The 16,182-nt window shown below is 42.2% G+C and overlaps 1 protein-coding gene across 1 annotated transcript in view; it reads right to left on the bottom strand.

The window, feature by feature from the left end:
• Nucleotides 1-629: 629 nt before the first annotated feature.
• The window catches only part of snx17 (sorting nexin 17), an 87,866-nt gene continuing 72,313 nt past the window's right edge, over nucleotides 630-16,182 (bottom strand). The window contains exons 12-15 of the mRNA XM_048531027.2: nucleotides 14,022-14,099; nucleotides 8,499-8,573; nucleotides 6,909-6,950; nucleotides 630-2,409 (exon numbers count right to left, since the gene is read on the bottom strand). Of these exons, the coding sequence (XP_048386984.1) occupies nucleotides 2,296-2,409; nucleotides 6,909-6,950; nucleotides 8,499-8,573; nucleotides 14,022-14,099 (309 nt within the window). The 3' untranslated portion in view covers nucleotides 630-2,295. The remainder of the gene's footprint in view (nucleotides 2,410-6,908; nucleotides 6,951-8,498; nucleotides 8,574-14,021; nucleotides 14,100-16,182) is intronic.

Below are 16,182 nucleotides of genomic sequence, written 5' to 3' on the forward strand. Positions count from 1 at the left end.
ATGCATGTATGAACTGATATTTACAATGTTGTCACAATGAGTTACCCTCACACTACATCAAATTTTATTTTTGATCATTCATTTTATCTTCCAGTTTTGTCATAACAGGCTTTGAATTCAATACTCTTCCCAACAGTTGTTTATTTTTGTTAGTTCTTCTATTGATGTACAATTTTCAGTCACCTCTCTATGGGATTTATGCAGATGACTGCAACCACTGCATTTTCAGAGAAAGCTTTACAACAAAATTGCACCAGATTTTTTTTGCATCATTATGTTGAAAAATTATCTGCCAAAATTTAACAGGGTAAGCAATCAATGACTGGAATCAAGGCAACATTGTTTCAGGATATGGTTGTATAGGCATGAATTATTTTTCTTTGGGCTACTTAAAACGGGTTCTGATCCTGACAAATGGCTACAAGTGAAACAAAAGGTATAAAAAAACACTGCTGGCACCGTTATATTTTTACTAACAAGTTTAAGGGGGTAGGAAGGGCTTAGTTTAATAGTAACTAATATTAAACATGATAATTGTCAGTGAAGCGAAGTACCAATACCAGAATGGTGATTTAAGAGAATGAGACAGCAATTAAAACTTGTTAACTAACAGAGAACTTAAAAGCTGGTAAAGCATTTGCATTTATTTTTGCTCAGACTGGTGGATGGCTAGTGGTTTTAAGACAGTCAACAGTTGAATTATTGAGAACATCTAAAATAGATGTTACACCTTGGTATAAGGAGAAACGTACCACTTTTAGCAACAATAAGAATGGGCTCAATCTTAATCTGTATCATACTTGCACTCATGCTACGTGCTCAATATTTCAGCTAAGAAGCAATCTTCTGGTACCTCTTCTTACCCATGTTATCGCTTAAAACACTTAACAATAGAGTTCAGTCAGATTGCATGGAGGAAACCTCAATAAGATGGATGTACTCATTAGAATACAACAGGGATTTTCATTTTAAAATACTTAAATGCTTCACAGCTGACTTCACATCATAAATAACCTTAGTAAGCATAGATTAAATAATTAAAATGGAAATATGCAAAAAAACCAAACTCCGGTTGTTCAGTTTGGTGCTAAAGGTCTCAAACAGCATTTAGGAAAGGGGTAAATAAATGATTGCAACCCCTGTAGGTTTTGCATTTGTCAACAATGCAATGCTGAGGGCTTCAGCAGAATCAGTATGTCTTGCCTGCTGCAGTATCTCTACAAATAACATTTCATTTGGATTAAATTGTTACAATTTGGCCCAAAATTGCTCGAATTGTTTTGGTTTTCCATACGCCTTGTTCTGAAGATGCAGATATTGTTCAAACGGGTTTAAATTTGCAAGATGGATAGGGTAAGCACACTGACATACCAGCGTGTCAATACAAGGGCTAAAATAATCAAACCATTCCTAAAATTAGGATTAGCCCCTTGTGGCCTATTCAATGAAAGTGACAATGATCTAGATACACCCTCCAAATTCCTGCAGTTGAAGCCAAGACTGCAGACCAAAATTAAATCGAAGTAACTGAACAATTTGTCTTGTGCAAGTATAATATCAGGTCACTAAGTGGAATTAAGTATATTATTGCGCAGATAAACATTTAATAAAGTTCATACAGATGGAAATATGATTGACACCAGCCATAAGCCACCAGCATAATGTACAACTATTGCAATGAAGAGATAACAGACACTTTGATCTTGCATTGAATGAACAAATATTCAGAATGTACAGTAAATTTTGCCACAGTGATCACCATTGAAAAATAGGCTATACTTTTCTCTGCAACCTAGATTACATTTAAGTAGCCAATATGGTGCTTTACATCTAAAAGAAATCTTTAGTTTCTACACTAGCTGGGTGCTCTGGCTTGGCAACAAAATCACTGCTACAATTCTGTAAACAATTTAGTGTCATCATTCTTTTCGTAAAGTAGAAGACATTTCAACTAAGTTCAGTCTGCAATGAGTTTCCAGGTATCATTGAGAAATACTGTTAACTGCCATTGATATTTTGTGTAAACACAAGAGAATCTTATGAATTTTCAAAAGAAATTTGAGCTGTTGTGCAAAATACTCTAGTAAACGATAATTTGGTGTTAATCACGATCACAAACAACAGATCATGAGCATTTAACTTTGTTGCTTCTTGACACATATGACACATGATGACATCTTCCGAACAACAATCATGGTTCAATCCTTCGGTAGATTCTGTGCAAACTGATCAGATGCAAGTGCAAGATTTCAATTTTCCCCCAGGCAATCAGTGAATGGTTCACCTGGAAAAACTTCACAAATCATCATCACCAATTCCCTCAAAGGCATAGTTACCATGGAAGTCATTTGCACTGATGTCATTGGAGGAAGTTCCGATTCCCCGGATGCTAACAGAAGACAGTTTACTCTGCAAAATGATAGATGGAGTAAAAGATATAAATTGGTGAATAAAATGCTTAAGTTGACAAAAAAAACTAAGTTTAAAATATTCACAACAATTGAAAATATTTTATGCTTGAACAAGTTAGCATTGTATTCACAATTTGACAAACTGAACTAGTGGATAATTTGTAAATTCGGTATTAAATAGATCAACACAGTATTACAAAGAATAAAGAAAATTACAAGCACAGGAACTGGCCCTTTGGCCCTCCAAGCCTGCAGCGATCCAGATCCTCTACCTAAACCTATCACCTATTTTCCAAGGATCTGTCCCCTGCCCATTCATGTATGTCTAGATACATCTTAAATAACGCTATCGTGCCTGCCTCTACCACCTCCGCTGACAACGCATTCCAGGCACCCACCACACACTGCGTAAAGAAGTTTCCATGCATATCTCCCTTAAACATTTCCCCTCTCAACTTGAAATCATGAGCTTTAGTAATTGAATCCCCCACACTCGGAAAAAGCTTCTTGCAATCCACCCTGTATGCCTCTCATGATTTTGTAGACCTCAATCGGGTCCCCCCTCAACCACTGTCTTTCTAATGTAAATAATCCTAATCTACTCAAGTTCTCTTCATAGCTACTTCCCTCCATATCAGGCAAACCTTCTGTGTAGCCCCCTCCAAAGCACTCACATCCTTTTGGTACTAGATGCAAAAGCATGCATCCAGGCTTTCAGGTCTTTGTTCTGCAGATTATAGAAAGATGTAGGAGAAACAGGGTAGTGCTGACGGGAGATTTTAATTTTCCCAACGTTGATGGGGATTCACTTAGTGTTGGGGTTTGGATGGAGCAGAATTTATCAGGAGCATCCAGGAGGTTTTATGGAACAGTATGTAAACAGTCAAACTTGGGACGGGGCCATACTGGACCTGGTGTTGGGGAATGAGCCCAGCCAGGCGGTTGAAGTTTCAGTAGGGCATTACTTTGGGAACAGTGATCACAATTCTGTAAGTTTTAGAATACTCATGTACAAAGATGAGAGTGGTCCTCAAGGAGGAGTGCTAAATTGGGGGAAGGCCAACGATAGCAAAATGTGACAGGAGCTGGGGAATGTGAATTGGGAGCAGCTGTTTGAGGGTAAATCCACATTTGATGTGTGACAGGCTTTAAAAGAGAGGATGATTAGAGTGCATGACAGACATGCTCCTGTGAAAATGAGGGATAGGAAGAGCAAGATTAGGAAACCATGGACGACAGGTGAAATTGTGAGACTAGCAAAGAGGAAAAAGGTAGCATAACGACTAGGCAACCAAAAACAGACAAAGCTTTGGAAGAATATGGGGAAAGTAGGACCAATCTGAAATGAGGAACTAAGAGGGCTAAAAGGGGTCATGAAATGTCTTTAGCAAACAAGGTTAAGGAATATCCCAAACCCTTTTATTCGTTATACAAGGAGCAAAAGGGTAACTAGAGAAAGCGTTGTCCATTCAAGGACAAAGGAGAGAAATCATGCGAGGAGTCAGAGAAAATCAGTGAGATTCTTAATGAGTACTGTGTGTCGGTATTCACCAAGGAGAGGGACATGACCGATATTGAGGTTAGGGATAGATGTTTGATTACTCTCGGTCAAGTCAACCTGGGGGGGGGGGGGGGGGGGGTGCGGCGCAGTGGTAGTGTTGGGTATTATAAAAGGCATATGGTGGACAAGTCCCCAGGTCCGGATAGGATTTATCCCAGGTTACTGAGGGAAGTGAGAGAAGAAATAGCTGGGGCCTTAACAACAGCAGCATCCTTGAGCACAGGTGAGGTCCCAGAGGAATGGAGAATTGCGAATATTCTCTTTGTTTAAGAAGGGTCGTAAGGATAATTCAGGTAATCATAGACAGATAAGCCTGACATCAGTGGTGGGGAAGCTGCTGGAGAAGATACTAAGGGATAGGAACTATTTATATTTGGAAGAAAATGGGCTTATTAGTGATAAACAGCATGGCTTTATGCAGGGTAGGTCATGTCTTACCAATTGAACAGAATTCTTTGAGGAAGTGACAAAATTGATAGATGAGGGAAAGGCTGTAGATGTCACATACATGGACTTCAGTAAGGTGTTTGATAAGATTCCCCATGGTAGGCTGATGGAGAAAGTGAAGTCGCATGATGTCCAGGGTGTACTAGCTGGATGGATAGAGAACTGACTGGGCAACAGGAGACAGAGTTGTAATGGGAGGGAGTTTCACAAAATAGAGAACTGAGAGGTGATCCACAGGGATCCGTGTTAGGACCACTGTTGTTTGTGATATACAGAAATGATCTGGAGAAAGGTATAGGTAGTCTGATTAGCAAGTCTGCAGATGACACTAAGATTAGTGGAGTAGCAGACAGTGAAGGGGACTGTCGGAGAATGCAGCAGAATATAGACAGATCGGAGAGTTGGGTGGAGAAACGGCAGATGGAGTTCAATCCAGGCAAATGCGAGGCGGTGCATTTTGGAAGATCCAATTCAAGAGCGAACTATATGGAAAAGCCCTGGGGAAAACTGAAGCACAGAGAGATCTGGATGTTCAGGTCCATTGTACCCTGAAGGTGGAAACGCAGGTGGATAGAGTGGTCAAGGCGGCATACGGCATACATCGGACGGGATATTGAGTACAAGAGTTGGCAGGTCACGTTACAGTTGTATAGGACTTCGGTTTGACTACATTTGAAATACTGCACAGAGTTCTGGTCACCACATTACCAAAAGGATGTGGATGCTTTGGACAGGGTGCAGAGAAGGTTCACCAGGATGTTGTCTGGTATGGAGGGTGCTAGCTATGAAGAGAAGTTGAGTAGATTAGGATTATTTACATTTGAAAGACGGTGGTTGAAGGGGGAACCTAATTGAGGTCTACAAAATCATGAGGGGTATAGACGGGGTGGATAGCAAGAAGTTCCCGCCTCCCACCCCAGAGTGGGGGAACTCAATTAGTAAGGTCATGATTTCAAGGTGAGAGAGGAAAGGTTCAAGGAAGATATGTGTGGAAAGTTCTTTACGCAGAGGGTGGTGGGTGCCTGGAACGCATTGCCAGCAGAGGTGGTAGAGGCGTTATTTAAAATGTATCTAGACAGATACATGAATGGGCAGGGAGCAGAGGGATACAGATCCTTGGAAAATAGCTGACAGGTTTAGGTAGAGGATCTGGATCGATGTAGGCTTAGAGGGCCAAAGGGTCTGTGCTGCAATCATCTTTGTTCTGTTCTCATACTGCCTCAGTTTTTTTTAATAGTCAATTTTACAGCATGGAAACAAGCCCTTAGTCCAGCTCATCCATGCTGACCAGATATTCAAATCCGACCTAGTCCCATTTTCAGCATTTGGCCCATTCCCCTGTAAATCATTCTTATTTACGTACTCATACAGACATCTTTTAAAAGTTAACTGTGCCCACCTCCACCACAATGTGAAAAAGTTGCCCCTCAAGTCCCTTTTAAATCTTCCCCCCAACTCACCTGAAACCTATGCTCTCTAGTTTTGAGATTCCTATTCTGGGGAAAAGGACTTGGTTATTTATCCTGCATACAACTTCATGATTTTATAAACCTCTATAAGCTAACTCCCAAGCCTCTGAAACTCCAGGGGAAAAGAGCCCCAGCATATCTCTTTTGCCTAAACCTTCCAAGCCCTGACAACATCATTGCAAATTTTTACTGAACCTTTTCAATTTTAACAACATCTTTCCTATAGCAGGGAGGCCAGAAGAGAATGCAGTACTTTAAAAGTTGCTTTACAAATATCCTGGTAGCTGCAACGTGACATCCCAACTCCTTTATTTAATGCACTGAACTATGAAGGCGAGCATGCCAAACACTTTGTTTACCACGCTGTCTACCTCAGACTTCATTTTAAGGAAGTACGCATCTGCACCCTTAGGTCTCTGCCTTCGGCAACACTTCCCTGGACCTTACTATTAAGTGTGCAAGTCCTGCCCTGATTTGCCTTAGATAAATGTGAGGTGTTGCATTTTGGTAAGTTAAACTCAGTCTGCCACCTACAGCCCATCTGATCAAGGATCTGTTGTACATTGAGGTAACCTTCTGTGCTATCCACTACACCACTAATTTTCATCAACGATGGCTATTAATGCAGAAAAATATCCATGGAGCTAACTTTTCCTGTCTTAAATATTCTAAAAAAAATGGTGCGCTCTGGAAAGTACAGCAATTCTTTTGATGAGTGGAGTAACTACAATCTGAAACGTAACATGTAATTCACCACATCTCAATACACTTGCCTTTTGATATTAACCAGTAGGCAATGTCTGTATTAGTCAAATTACATGGAAAAGTAGCACACGCTGAAGATAGTTCGTGTTTATAATGTACACTCAAGCAGCACCAACCAGATTGATGGTTATCTAAATCTTCTACGTTAAGTTGAAAGAACACTTAGACATTATTAGACCTAAGATAGTAGCAGACCAACATTCAGTCTGCAAATTAAATGTCCCGTTTCAAGTCAGCTTGAATAATTTTACTCACTGAGAGTTTGACAATAGGTTCTCTGTTTGAATCAGGAGAATCCTAAAGAAATTAAAAAACAGTTATACGAAGAGTAACAAACCATGAGCTTAAAGAAGTTCTTTGAACAGCAATTAATTTCATCATTTACTTCAAGGAAATACTAACAAAATCCAGAAATCATTGCTACAGTGACAACTGATGCTTTTTCAATTTTTTTGCAAGGTCAGTAAATGAAATATATCAATTATATTGCTGCTGCAAATCATATTTAAGGTGAGACGGTTATGTCAGTGAGGTTAAAAATCAAATTGTCAACTGTAGTCACACAGTTACTTTGTACTCTAAGCGAGATCACAAGTTATATTGCTTATTTATTTTACATGGTTCCAGTCATATACTTTTTTTTTTGTAGTTTTCCTTCCTGGGCACAAATATTGCTGGTAAAGGCTGTATTTATTGCTCATTCACAACTGTTCACAAAAGTGGTGGTTCGCCCCCTTCTTCAACAGCTGTATTCAATGAAGACCAAGAGAGACAGGATCAGAAATAGGCTGTTTAGCCTGGAGTCTGCTCTGCCAATCAATTAGATCATGGCTGATCTGATAATCCGTAACTCCACTTTCTTGCTTTATCCTCATAACCTTTGAATCCCTTAATGATTACAAGTCCATATCTCTTAATCTTGAATATTCTTAATAAGCAAGCCTTTGCAGGGAAGAATTCCAGATTCACTACCCACAGAAGTAATTCATCATCTGAGCCTTAAATAGGTGATCCTTTATTGTGAGATTATATAAATGGTTCTATGCTCTCCAAGTGGGAAGAAAACTCTCACTACCTACCCTGTCAATTCACCAGAGAATCTTAGATTTACTCATGGATTCTACACTTTGGTTGTTCAATACAAAATTACTTCTTACAAATAAAGTAAAAATGAGATCAGAACATTAAGAATGCTGCATTACCTTCTTTCACTTTTTGCCCATACCTTCTAAATGTCCTTGAATAGTCTGTCACACTTAGTCACTCTGCGGCAGTCTCTTTAATAGCAATTAAAATTTACCCATTATTTTCCAGGCTGAAATGTATTCATTTCTTTGTCTCCAAAATTCTCTCTCTTTTTGGACTCCATCTCCACCTGCTGTTTACTCCTTCCCTCTCCCTCTCCTCCTTCTTTAGCAAATATACCAATCTTTTTCCAGCTACAATTAGTTCTGAACTGTCATCACTGGACCCGAAGTAGGTTATGCTTTCTCTCCAAAGATGCCGCCAGACCTGTTGATTTTTATTTTTTTCTCTCCCCCAGCAGCGTGCTTTTGACTTCTGGCATCCACAGTTCTTTGGCTTTCTTTAAAAATTTAACAGAACTGCTTTTGACGCCTATGCATCAGCATAGCAGTTTTGTATGCACATGATATAGGATGAAAGTCACAAGATGATCACAATACAAAGCCCCAATTTCATCATTAGCCTTTTGCATTGTAGATGGTGAAGTCCAAGCTAGACAAGGGAGTTCTTAAATCCTCGATGAACATGGCAGCAAAAAGACACTTCTTTTTACTCAATTTATTGAGTGGTAAACAAAACTGCAAAGAAAAATGTTCTAACCAGGAGTGGGGGAGATTTCACAGCTTGTTGGCTGTCTGACCGATGTAACGCACCATTCATGCGCTTCTTTAGCATCTAAAATTTGAAGAAAATAGAAAACATTACAAATTTAAACATGGTTCGTTCTGACTGAACCCCCATTTGTCTACAGCTGAAACAAAGCGAGGATTTGATTGTCACCCTCAAGGAAGCAATAATTATTTGTGAATTAGAAGAAAGTTTACAGTGGGGCTTCATGGGGTTGACATGACGACTCCCGTTCTTCCTGATCTATGTTAATAACCTACACCTTAGCACATAGGATAATTTCAAAAGGTGTGGATGATATAAAACTTGCCAGTTGTGCTGGTGACAAGGTCAATCTGGAACTTCAAAAGAATTGAGCAAAAAGTGGCAAATGCACTTTTTTGCAAAGGAGTATGAAGTGATTCAATTGGGTAGGAAGAATGTCGAGAATGTGAAATAGTTGGTACAATTCAAGAGGGTGCAGGAGTAATGAAACTGGCTGCTAAGTGCATGAATTACTAAAGGTGGTGAGGCAGATTGAGAGAGTACTTAATAAAACATTCACCATTAACGGTGGCAGAAAATACAAATGCTGGGAAATTATGCTAAACCTAGAGACACCAATTTGGCCTCAATTGGTGCATTAGCCCCAGTTCTGGGTACCATACGTTAACATTGGAAAAGCATTGTATGCAGAGGAGATTCACAACAGTAATCCCAGGGATGAGGAACTTGAATCACGTACATCGAATAAAGATGATGGGAATGGTTTCCTTGGAGCACAGGGAGCTGGAAGGAGATATGATAAATAGTCAGAAGCATGAGGAGCTGGAGAAACTGTTCACATTGATGGAAGGATTTGGATTAAGTGGGTGCGGATTTATGGTAATTGGCAAAAGTAGCACTAGTGACAAGAGGAAAGCTTTTTCAATCAGAGCAGTAGAGGCAGATTCAGAACATTCAACAGGAAATTGGTTTATGATCTGAAGAGGAAGCATGTGCAGGGCTACAGGGAGAACATGAGTGGCATTATTAGGTCAACTGTTCTCTTAAGATCCCAGCACAGACATGAGGCAAGTGGTTTCTGCTCTGCTGTCCACTTTGTGATCTACCAGCTTAAACCTGGACTTAGACTCCTGCTGTTACGTAAAGCATACATTAATTGAGTCACTAGTCTTTTCTCAGCACTGCCTTGCAAACACAGCCTCCATCTGCAGAAGGCCAAATGCAGCAGGTGTACTGAAATACAATAACTCAAGTCACACATGGTACCATTCCTTTCTCATTGACATCATCCAGGACAAAGCAGTCCACTTAACTGGCAGCACATCTACATGAATCCACTCCCTCCACCACTGATGCTCAGTAGCACTGTGTACTATACACAAAATGCACTGCAGAAATTCACTAAACAGAGCAACTTTCAAACCCACAATTATTTCCATGTAGAAGGGCAAGGGCAACGGATGCATGGGAATACCACCACCTGCAAGTTCCCTTCCAACCATTCATCAATCTGAGATAATAAAGTGTGAAGCTGGATGAACACAGCAGGCCAAGCAGCATCTCAGGAGCACGAAAGCTGACGTTACGGGCCTAGACCCTTCATCAGAGAGGGGGATGGGGTGAGGGTTCTGGAATAAATAGGGAGAGAGGGGGAGGCGGACCGAAGATGGAGAGGAAAGAAGATAGGTGGACAGGAGAGTATAGGTGGGGAGGTAGGGAGGGGATAGGTCAGTCCAGGGAAGACAGACAGGTCAAGGAGGTGGGATAAGGTTAGTAGGTAGGAAATGGAGGTGCGGCTTGGGGTGGGAGGAAGGGATGGGTGAGAGGAAGAACAGGTTAGAGAGGCAGAGACAGGCTGGGCTGGTTTTGGGATGCAGTGGGGGGAGGGGATGAACTGGGCTGGTTTTGGGATGCGGTGGGGGTTGGGTCTAGGCCCGAAACGTTAGCTTTTGTGCTCCTGAGATGCTGCTTGGCCTGCCTGTGTTCATCCAGCTTCACACTTTATTATCTTGGATTCTCCAGCATCTGCAGTTCCCATTATCACTCATTCAACAATCTGACTTGAAATATACCAATTCTTCACTGTTGCTGGGTCAACAATCCTGTGATTCCCTCCCTAAGAGCATTGTGGGTCAACCTACAGCATGTGGACTGCAGTGGTTCAAAGAAGGCAGCTCACCTCCACCTTCTCAAAGGCAAGTGGAGACAGGCTAGCCAACATTAATGTGCACATTTCATGAATGAATTTTTTCAAAAAGCATTATAGAAGCATCTTCAAACATATAACTGTGGTCTCATTCATTGTGCCACCACCTTCTCAGGGATATCTAGTGATGAGTACTAAATTGGCAAGGACATCCATTTTTCAACAACTGATTTTTAAAAAACCTCCCTCAAAGAATTCACTGAACTTTGATGCGTCAGCGCAGCATCATGTACGCTTTTGAACAATAATGCCTAATACTACTTATGCTTAGAATGAGGATCACTTTTCCTTCTGACAATACTCCTGTCAAACGTTGTGAAGTATTTTTTTTGCCACATTAAAAATATACTAACGCATGCTACTGATACTGAGGCAGGTTAATGCTCACAATATTCTAATGTTTCTGAGACCAATACAATATACATGCTGAGCTAACAAGGTGTAGACCTGGATGAACACATCAGGCCAAGCAGCAGAGGAGTAGGAAAGCTGACGTTTCGGGCCTAGACCCTTCTTCAGAAATGGGGGAGGGGAAGGGGATTCTGAAAGAAATAGGGAGAGAGGGGGAGGCGGAGGCGGATAGGAGATGAATAAAGGAAAAAGATTGCTGGAGAGGAGACAGACAGGTCGAACAGGCGGGGTGGCGCCAGTAAAGGTGAGTGTAGGTGTGCAGTTAGGGAGCGGATAGGTCAGTCCAGGGAGGACGGACAGGTCAAGGGGGCGGGATGAGCCTAGTAGGTAGGGGGTAGGGGTGCGGCTTGAGGTGGGAGGAAGAATAAGTTAGGGAGGCAGGGACAAGCTGGGCTAGTTTTAGGATGTGGGAGTGGGAGGGGAGATTTTGAAGCTTGTGAAGTCCACATTGATATTATTGTGCTGCAGGGTTCCTAAGCAAAATATGAGATGCTGTTCCTGCAGCCTTCGGGTGGCATCGCTGTGGCACTGCAGGAGGCCCAGGATGGACATGTCATCTACGGAATGGGAGGGGAAGTTGAAATGGTTTGCGACTGGGAGGTGCAATTGCTTAGTGCGAACCAAGCATAGGTGTTCCATAGACACGTCCTCCTACCGCCCCCTTGATCATGACCCCACCCTCGGCCACCAAAATGGCATCTCCCAGACCACTCATGACCTCATCACTTCAGGTAACCTCCCACCCACAGCCTCCAACCTCATCATACCCCAATCCACACTGCCTGCTTCTATCTCCTTCCCAAAATCCACAAACCTGACTGTCCTGGTCGACCTATTGTCTCCTCCTGCTCTTGCCCACTGAAGTTATCTTTACTTATCTCGACTCCATTTGCTTCCCCTTGGTCCAGTAACTCCTCATCAATGTCTGTGACACCACCCATGCCCTCCACCTCCTCAAATTCCCATTCCCTGGTCCCCAACACCTCATCTTTACCATGGACTTCCAGTCCCTATACACCTGGATTCCCCATGCAGACAGCCTAAACGCTCTCCACTTCTTCCTGTGCCGCAGGCCCAACCAGTCCCCCCCCACTGACACCCTTATCCACTTAGCCGAACTTGTCCACATCCTTAACAACTTCTATTTCAATTCTTCCAACCTCCTACAGACAAAGGGGGTGACCATGGATACCCGCCTAGGCCCAAGCTATGCCTGCCTCTTTGTAGGTTGAGTGGAACAATCCCTCTTCCATAGCTACACTGGCCCTAAACCCCACGTCTTCCTCCGTTACATTGATGCCTGTATCAGCGCCGCCTCGTGTTCCCACGGGGAGCTCCAACAGTTCATTCCCTTCACCAACACCTTCCACCCCAACCTTAAGTTCACCTGGACCATCTCTGATACCTCTCTCTCCTTCCTGGATCTCTGTTTCAATCTCTGGCAACCACCTGGAAACTGATATCCACTTCAAGCCCACCGACTTCCACAGCTGCCTAGAATACACTTCCCTCCATCTGCCTTCCAGCAAAAATGCCAGCCCCGATTCCAATTACTTCGCCTCCAGCACATCTGCTCCCAGGATGAGACATTCCACTCCCGTACATCTTGGATGTCCTTGTTTTTCAAAGACCACGACATACCCCCTCAGTGGTAGAGAATGCCTTCGACCGTGTCTCTCACATTTCGCATAACTCATCCCTCACACCCCGTCCCCGCAATAACAACCAAAACAGAATCCCCCTCATCCTCATGTACCACCCCACCAATTTCCGGATCCAAAGCATCATCCTCCGACACTTCTGCCATCTGCAATCTGACCCGACCGCCAAAGGCATTTTTTCCTCCACAACCTTATCTGCTTTCCAGAGGGGCCACTGTCTCTGTGACTTCCTTGTCCGCTCCACACTCCCCTCCAGCCCCACCACACTTGGCACTTTTCCCTGCAACCACAGGAAGTGCTACACCTGCCCCTGCACCTCCCCCATCACGACCTTCCATATCAAGCAGATGTTTACCTGCACATCTGCTAACGTGGTATACTGTATCTACTGTTCCAGATGTGGCCTCCTCTACATCGGGGAAATTAAGCCGAGGCTTGGGGACTGCTTTGCGGACCACCTACGTTCGGTTCGCACTAAACAAGCGCACCTCCCAGTCGCGAACCATTTCAGCTCCCCCTCCCATTCCCTAGACGACATGTCCATCCTGGGCCTCCTGCAGTGCCACAACGATGCCACCCAAAGGCTGCAGGAACAGCATCTCATTTTTTGCTTGGGAACCCTGCAGCCCAAGGGTATCCATGTGGACTTCACAAGCTTCAAAATCTCTCCTCCCCCAATTGCATCCCAAAACCAGCCCAGCTCGTCCCCACCTCCCTAACCATTCCTCCCAACTCAAGCCCCACCCCCATATCCTACCCACTAACCTCATCCGTCCTCCTTGACCTGTCTGTCCTCCCTGGACTGGCCTATCCCCTCCCTAACTCCCACCTACACTCACCTTTATTGGCTCCACCCCCACCTCCTTGACCTGTCTGTCTCCTCTCCAGCTATCTTCTCCTTTGTCCATTTTCTAACGGCCTCCCTCTCTCTCCCTATTTAATTCAGAAACATCTTCCCCTTCCCCATTTCTGAAGAGGAGTCTAGGCCCAAAATGTCAGCTTTCGGCTCCTCTGGTGGTGCTTGGCCTGCTGTGTTCATCCAGCTCTACACCTTGTTATCTCAGATTCTCCAGCATCTGCAGTTCCTACTATCCCTGAAACAGGATACGTGCTGCACATTTTCCGTTAGGCATGAGACATGACACCATACACTAGGCTTGTGGGATATACTCTTGCTTAAACTTTATACGGGCATCTGACCTAAGAAACAAACATTTTAAAAAATTAGTTTACCTTCTTTATATTGCCACCTGATTTCTTCACCATGAGCTCATCCACCATTGCTTGCAAAGAAATACTCATCATTATTGCCTAATAAAAAAAACCAAAAACAAATCAGAACAAATTTCAACTCTCAGCAGCATACTGAATCAGTGCATGTACTACTGTACTTTTACATTGTTACATGCTGTTTAGGATAGCAAACACTGGAACATTACTGTGTTGTGTCACATAATTTTGAAGTGCTGCCATTAAAGTTGGATAACATTACAGCTGAAAGCGCAGACTGCTGATGGGACCCGGCAGGAGCCTAAAAGGGGGAAATGTTTAGAGAACAGAGGATGTGAATAGCACTGGACACTGCATAAAACTGCAAGTCAGTATCGGCTAGGCCTGCATTAAAAAAAACCTGTCTTTAAAGGTAGTGCTGAATTTGAGAAAAAGTCAAAACACCAAATTCATGGAAATTAGCAATATAATTACTAGCTTTCCGGGTTGTTGAAACAACAACAGATTCATCTATACAGAAAATAGTGGTGTTAATGTTTTGAATGCAATGACCCTTCGTCAGTGCTGACTTGAAATGTTAAATATTTTCTTTTTAGATACTGCCAGATCTGAATTTCTGCTTTTGTTTTGGCTCTTCAGTGTCCGCCATTCTTTGTTTTGTTATAATTCTATCAAGGTTACTTAAAGTAAATCGTGTCGCCTGACAAATAATGAACATCTGCAAATGTCACCAAGGAAAATTACATTCTGCCTCAATTATAAATAAGTCTGGATAAACAAAGTTGGACAACTATTCACGGGTGTAAGTTTGCTCGCTGAGCTGGAAGGTTCGTTTTCAGATGTTTCATCACCATTCTAGGTAACATCATCAGTGAGCCTCCGGTGATGCGGTGGTGATATGTCCTGCTTTCTATTTGTGTGTTCAGGTTTCCTTGGGTTGGTGATGTCGTTTCCTGTCTAGAATAGTGACGAAACATCTGAAAACGAACCTTCCAGCTCAGCGAGCAAACTTACATCTAGAACCTCAACCTGAGCTACAAATTTTCTCAAAACTCGCTAACTACTCACCATCTGTCCTTCAAGGCCTATTGGTCCCTATTAGGCCACTAGTACTTGACATTTATCTACTTAAATGTGTGCCTTGAGTCAGTCAATCAATTGATAAAAAGACTCAATGAAAATCAAAAGACCTGTGGAAGCAGTAAATGAGGAACAAAAACAGATGTTGTTAGAAAAGCTCAGCAGGTTTGGCAGCATCTGTGAAGAAAAAAAAAAGTCAGAGTTAAGGTTTCAGGTCAGTGGCCCTTCCTGACAGCTGGAGTTTTTCTTTAAATGCTGCCAGACCTGCTGAGCTTTTCTAGCAACTTCCATTTTTGTTCATGATAAAATGGCTCAGCTTGTTGAGCCAAATAAGAAAGCAGACAGAACTTGGATCAGACTAAGCATACAAGCAATTGTGCTTTTGACAGCCTCACTGTAAATTATACTAAGATCTTCGAAAATAGATGTCAAAACTTCAAAAAGTCAAAAGAAATAAGAATAAAAAAATTACACCAAATCTAGTTTATTTTGAAGGCACTAAACTTTTGGATTTTAACAGTGTTAAGAGGACTTCAGATGCAAAAATAACGACAGCAATAACATATTTGTAAGTTTGGTTGGCTGCACAAAAGGATGGAAGAAAAGAAATGTAATGACAATAAAGATCAATAACCCCACAAGTCATCTCAGAGATATTCCTGATGGATACAGATGACCAAACTCTAAAACCATTAAACTCAAGCATAACCTCATGCATTAGTTACTCGCACCAGGAGATAGCTTTATTGTTAAAGCTGTTGATGTATAAAGGATTTTAACTGCAAATGTAATTTTGCTAACTTGATTAGAGATTTAAGAGAAATGTTAAAAATGAGGGATATAGGGAGAGTAACTACAGAAGATTGACGGAAAGGTCAAGAATCAGATGATAGCAAGATAAGGTGAAGGCAAAAACAACAGGAACACAATTTTTCTTTTCGAATACAAGTGTTTACAATCTTTAAAGCGCTGCCTGAGACCTGAGTATGGCAGAAGCAGATTCCACTACTATCAGAGGGAAAAGCATGAGCCACCTAAATCAGAAAAAAGCCTTGCAGTATATAGGAAAAAAGTAGGACAACAA

This window comes from Stegostoma tigrinum, chromosome 4 (assembly GCF_030684315.1).
Source record: "Stegostoma tigrinum isolate sSteTig4 chromosome 4, sSteTig4.hap1, whole genome shotgun sequence".
NCBI lineage: Eukaryota > Metazoa > Chordata > Chondrichthyes > Orectolobiformes > Stegostomatidae > Stegostoma > Stegostoma tigrinum.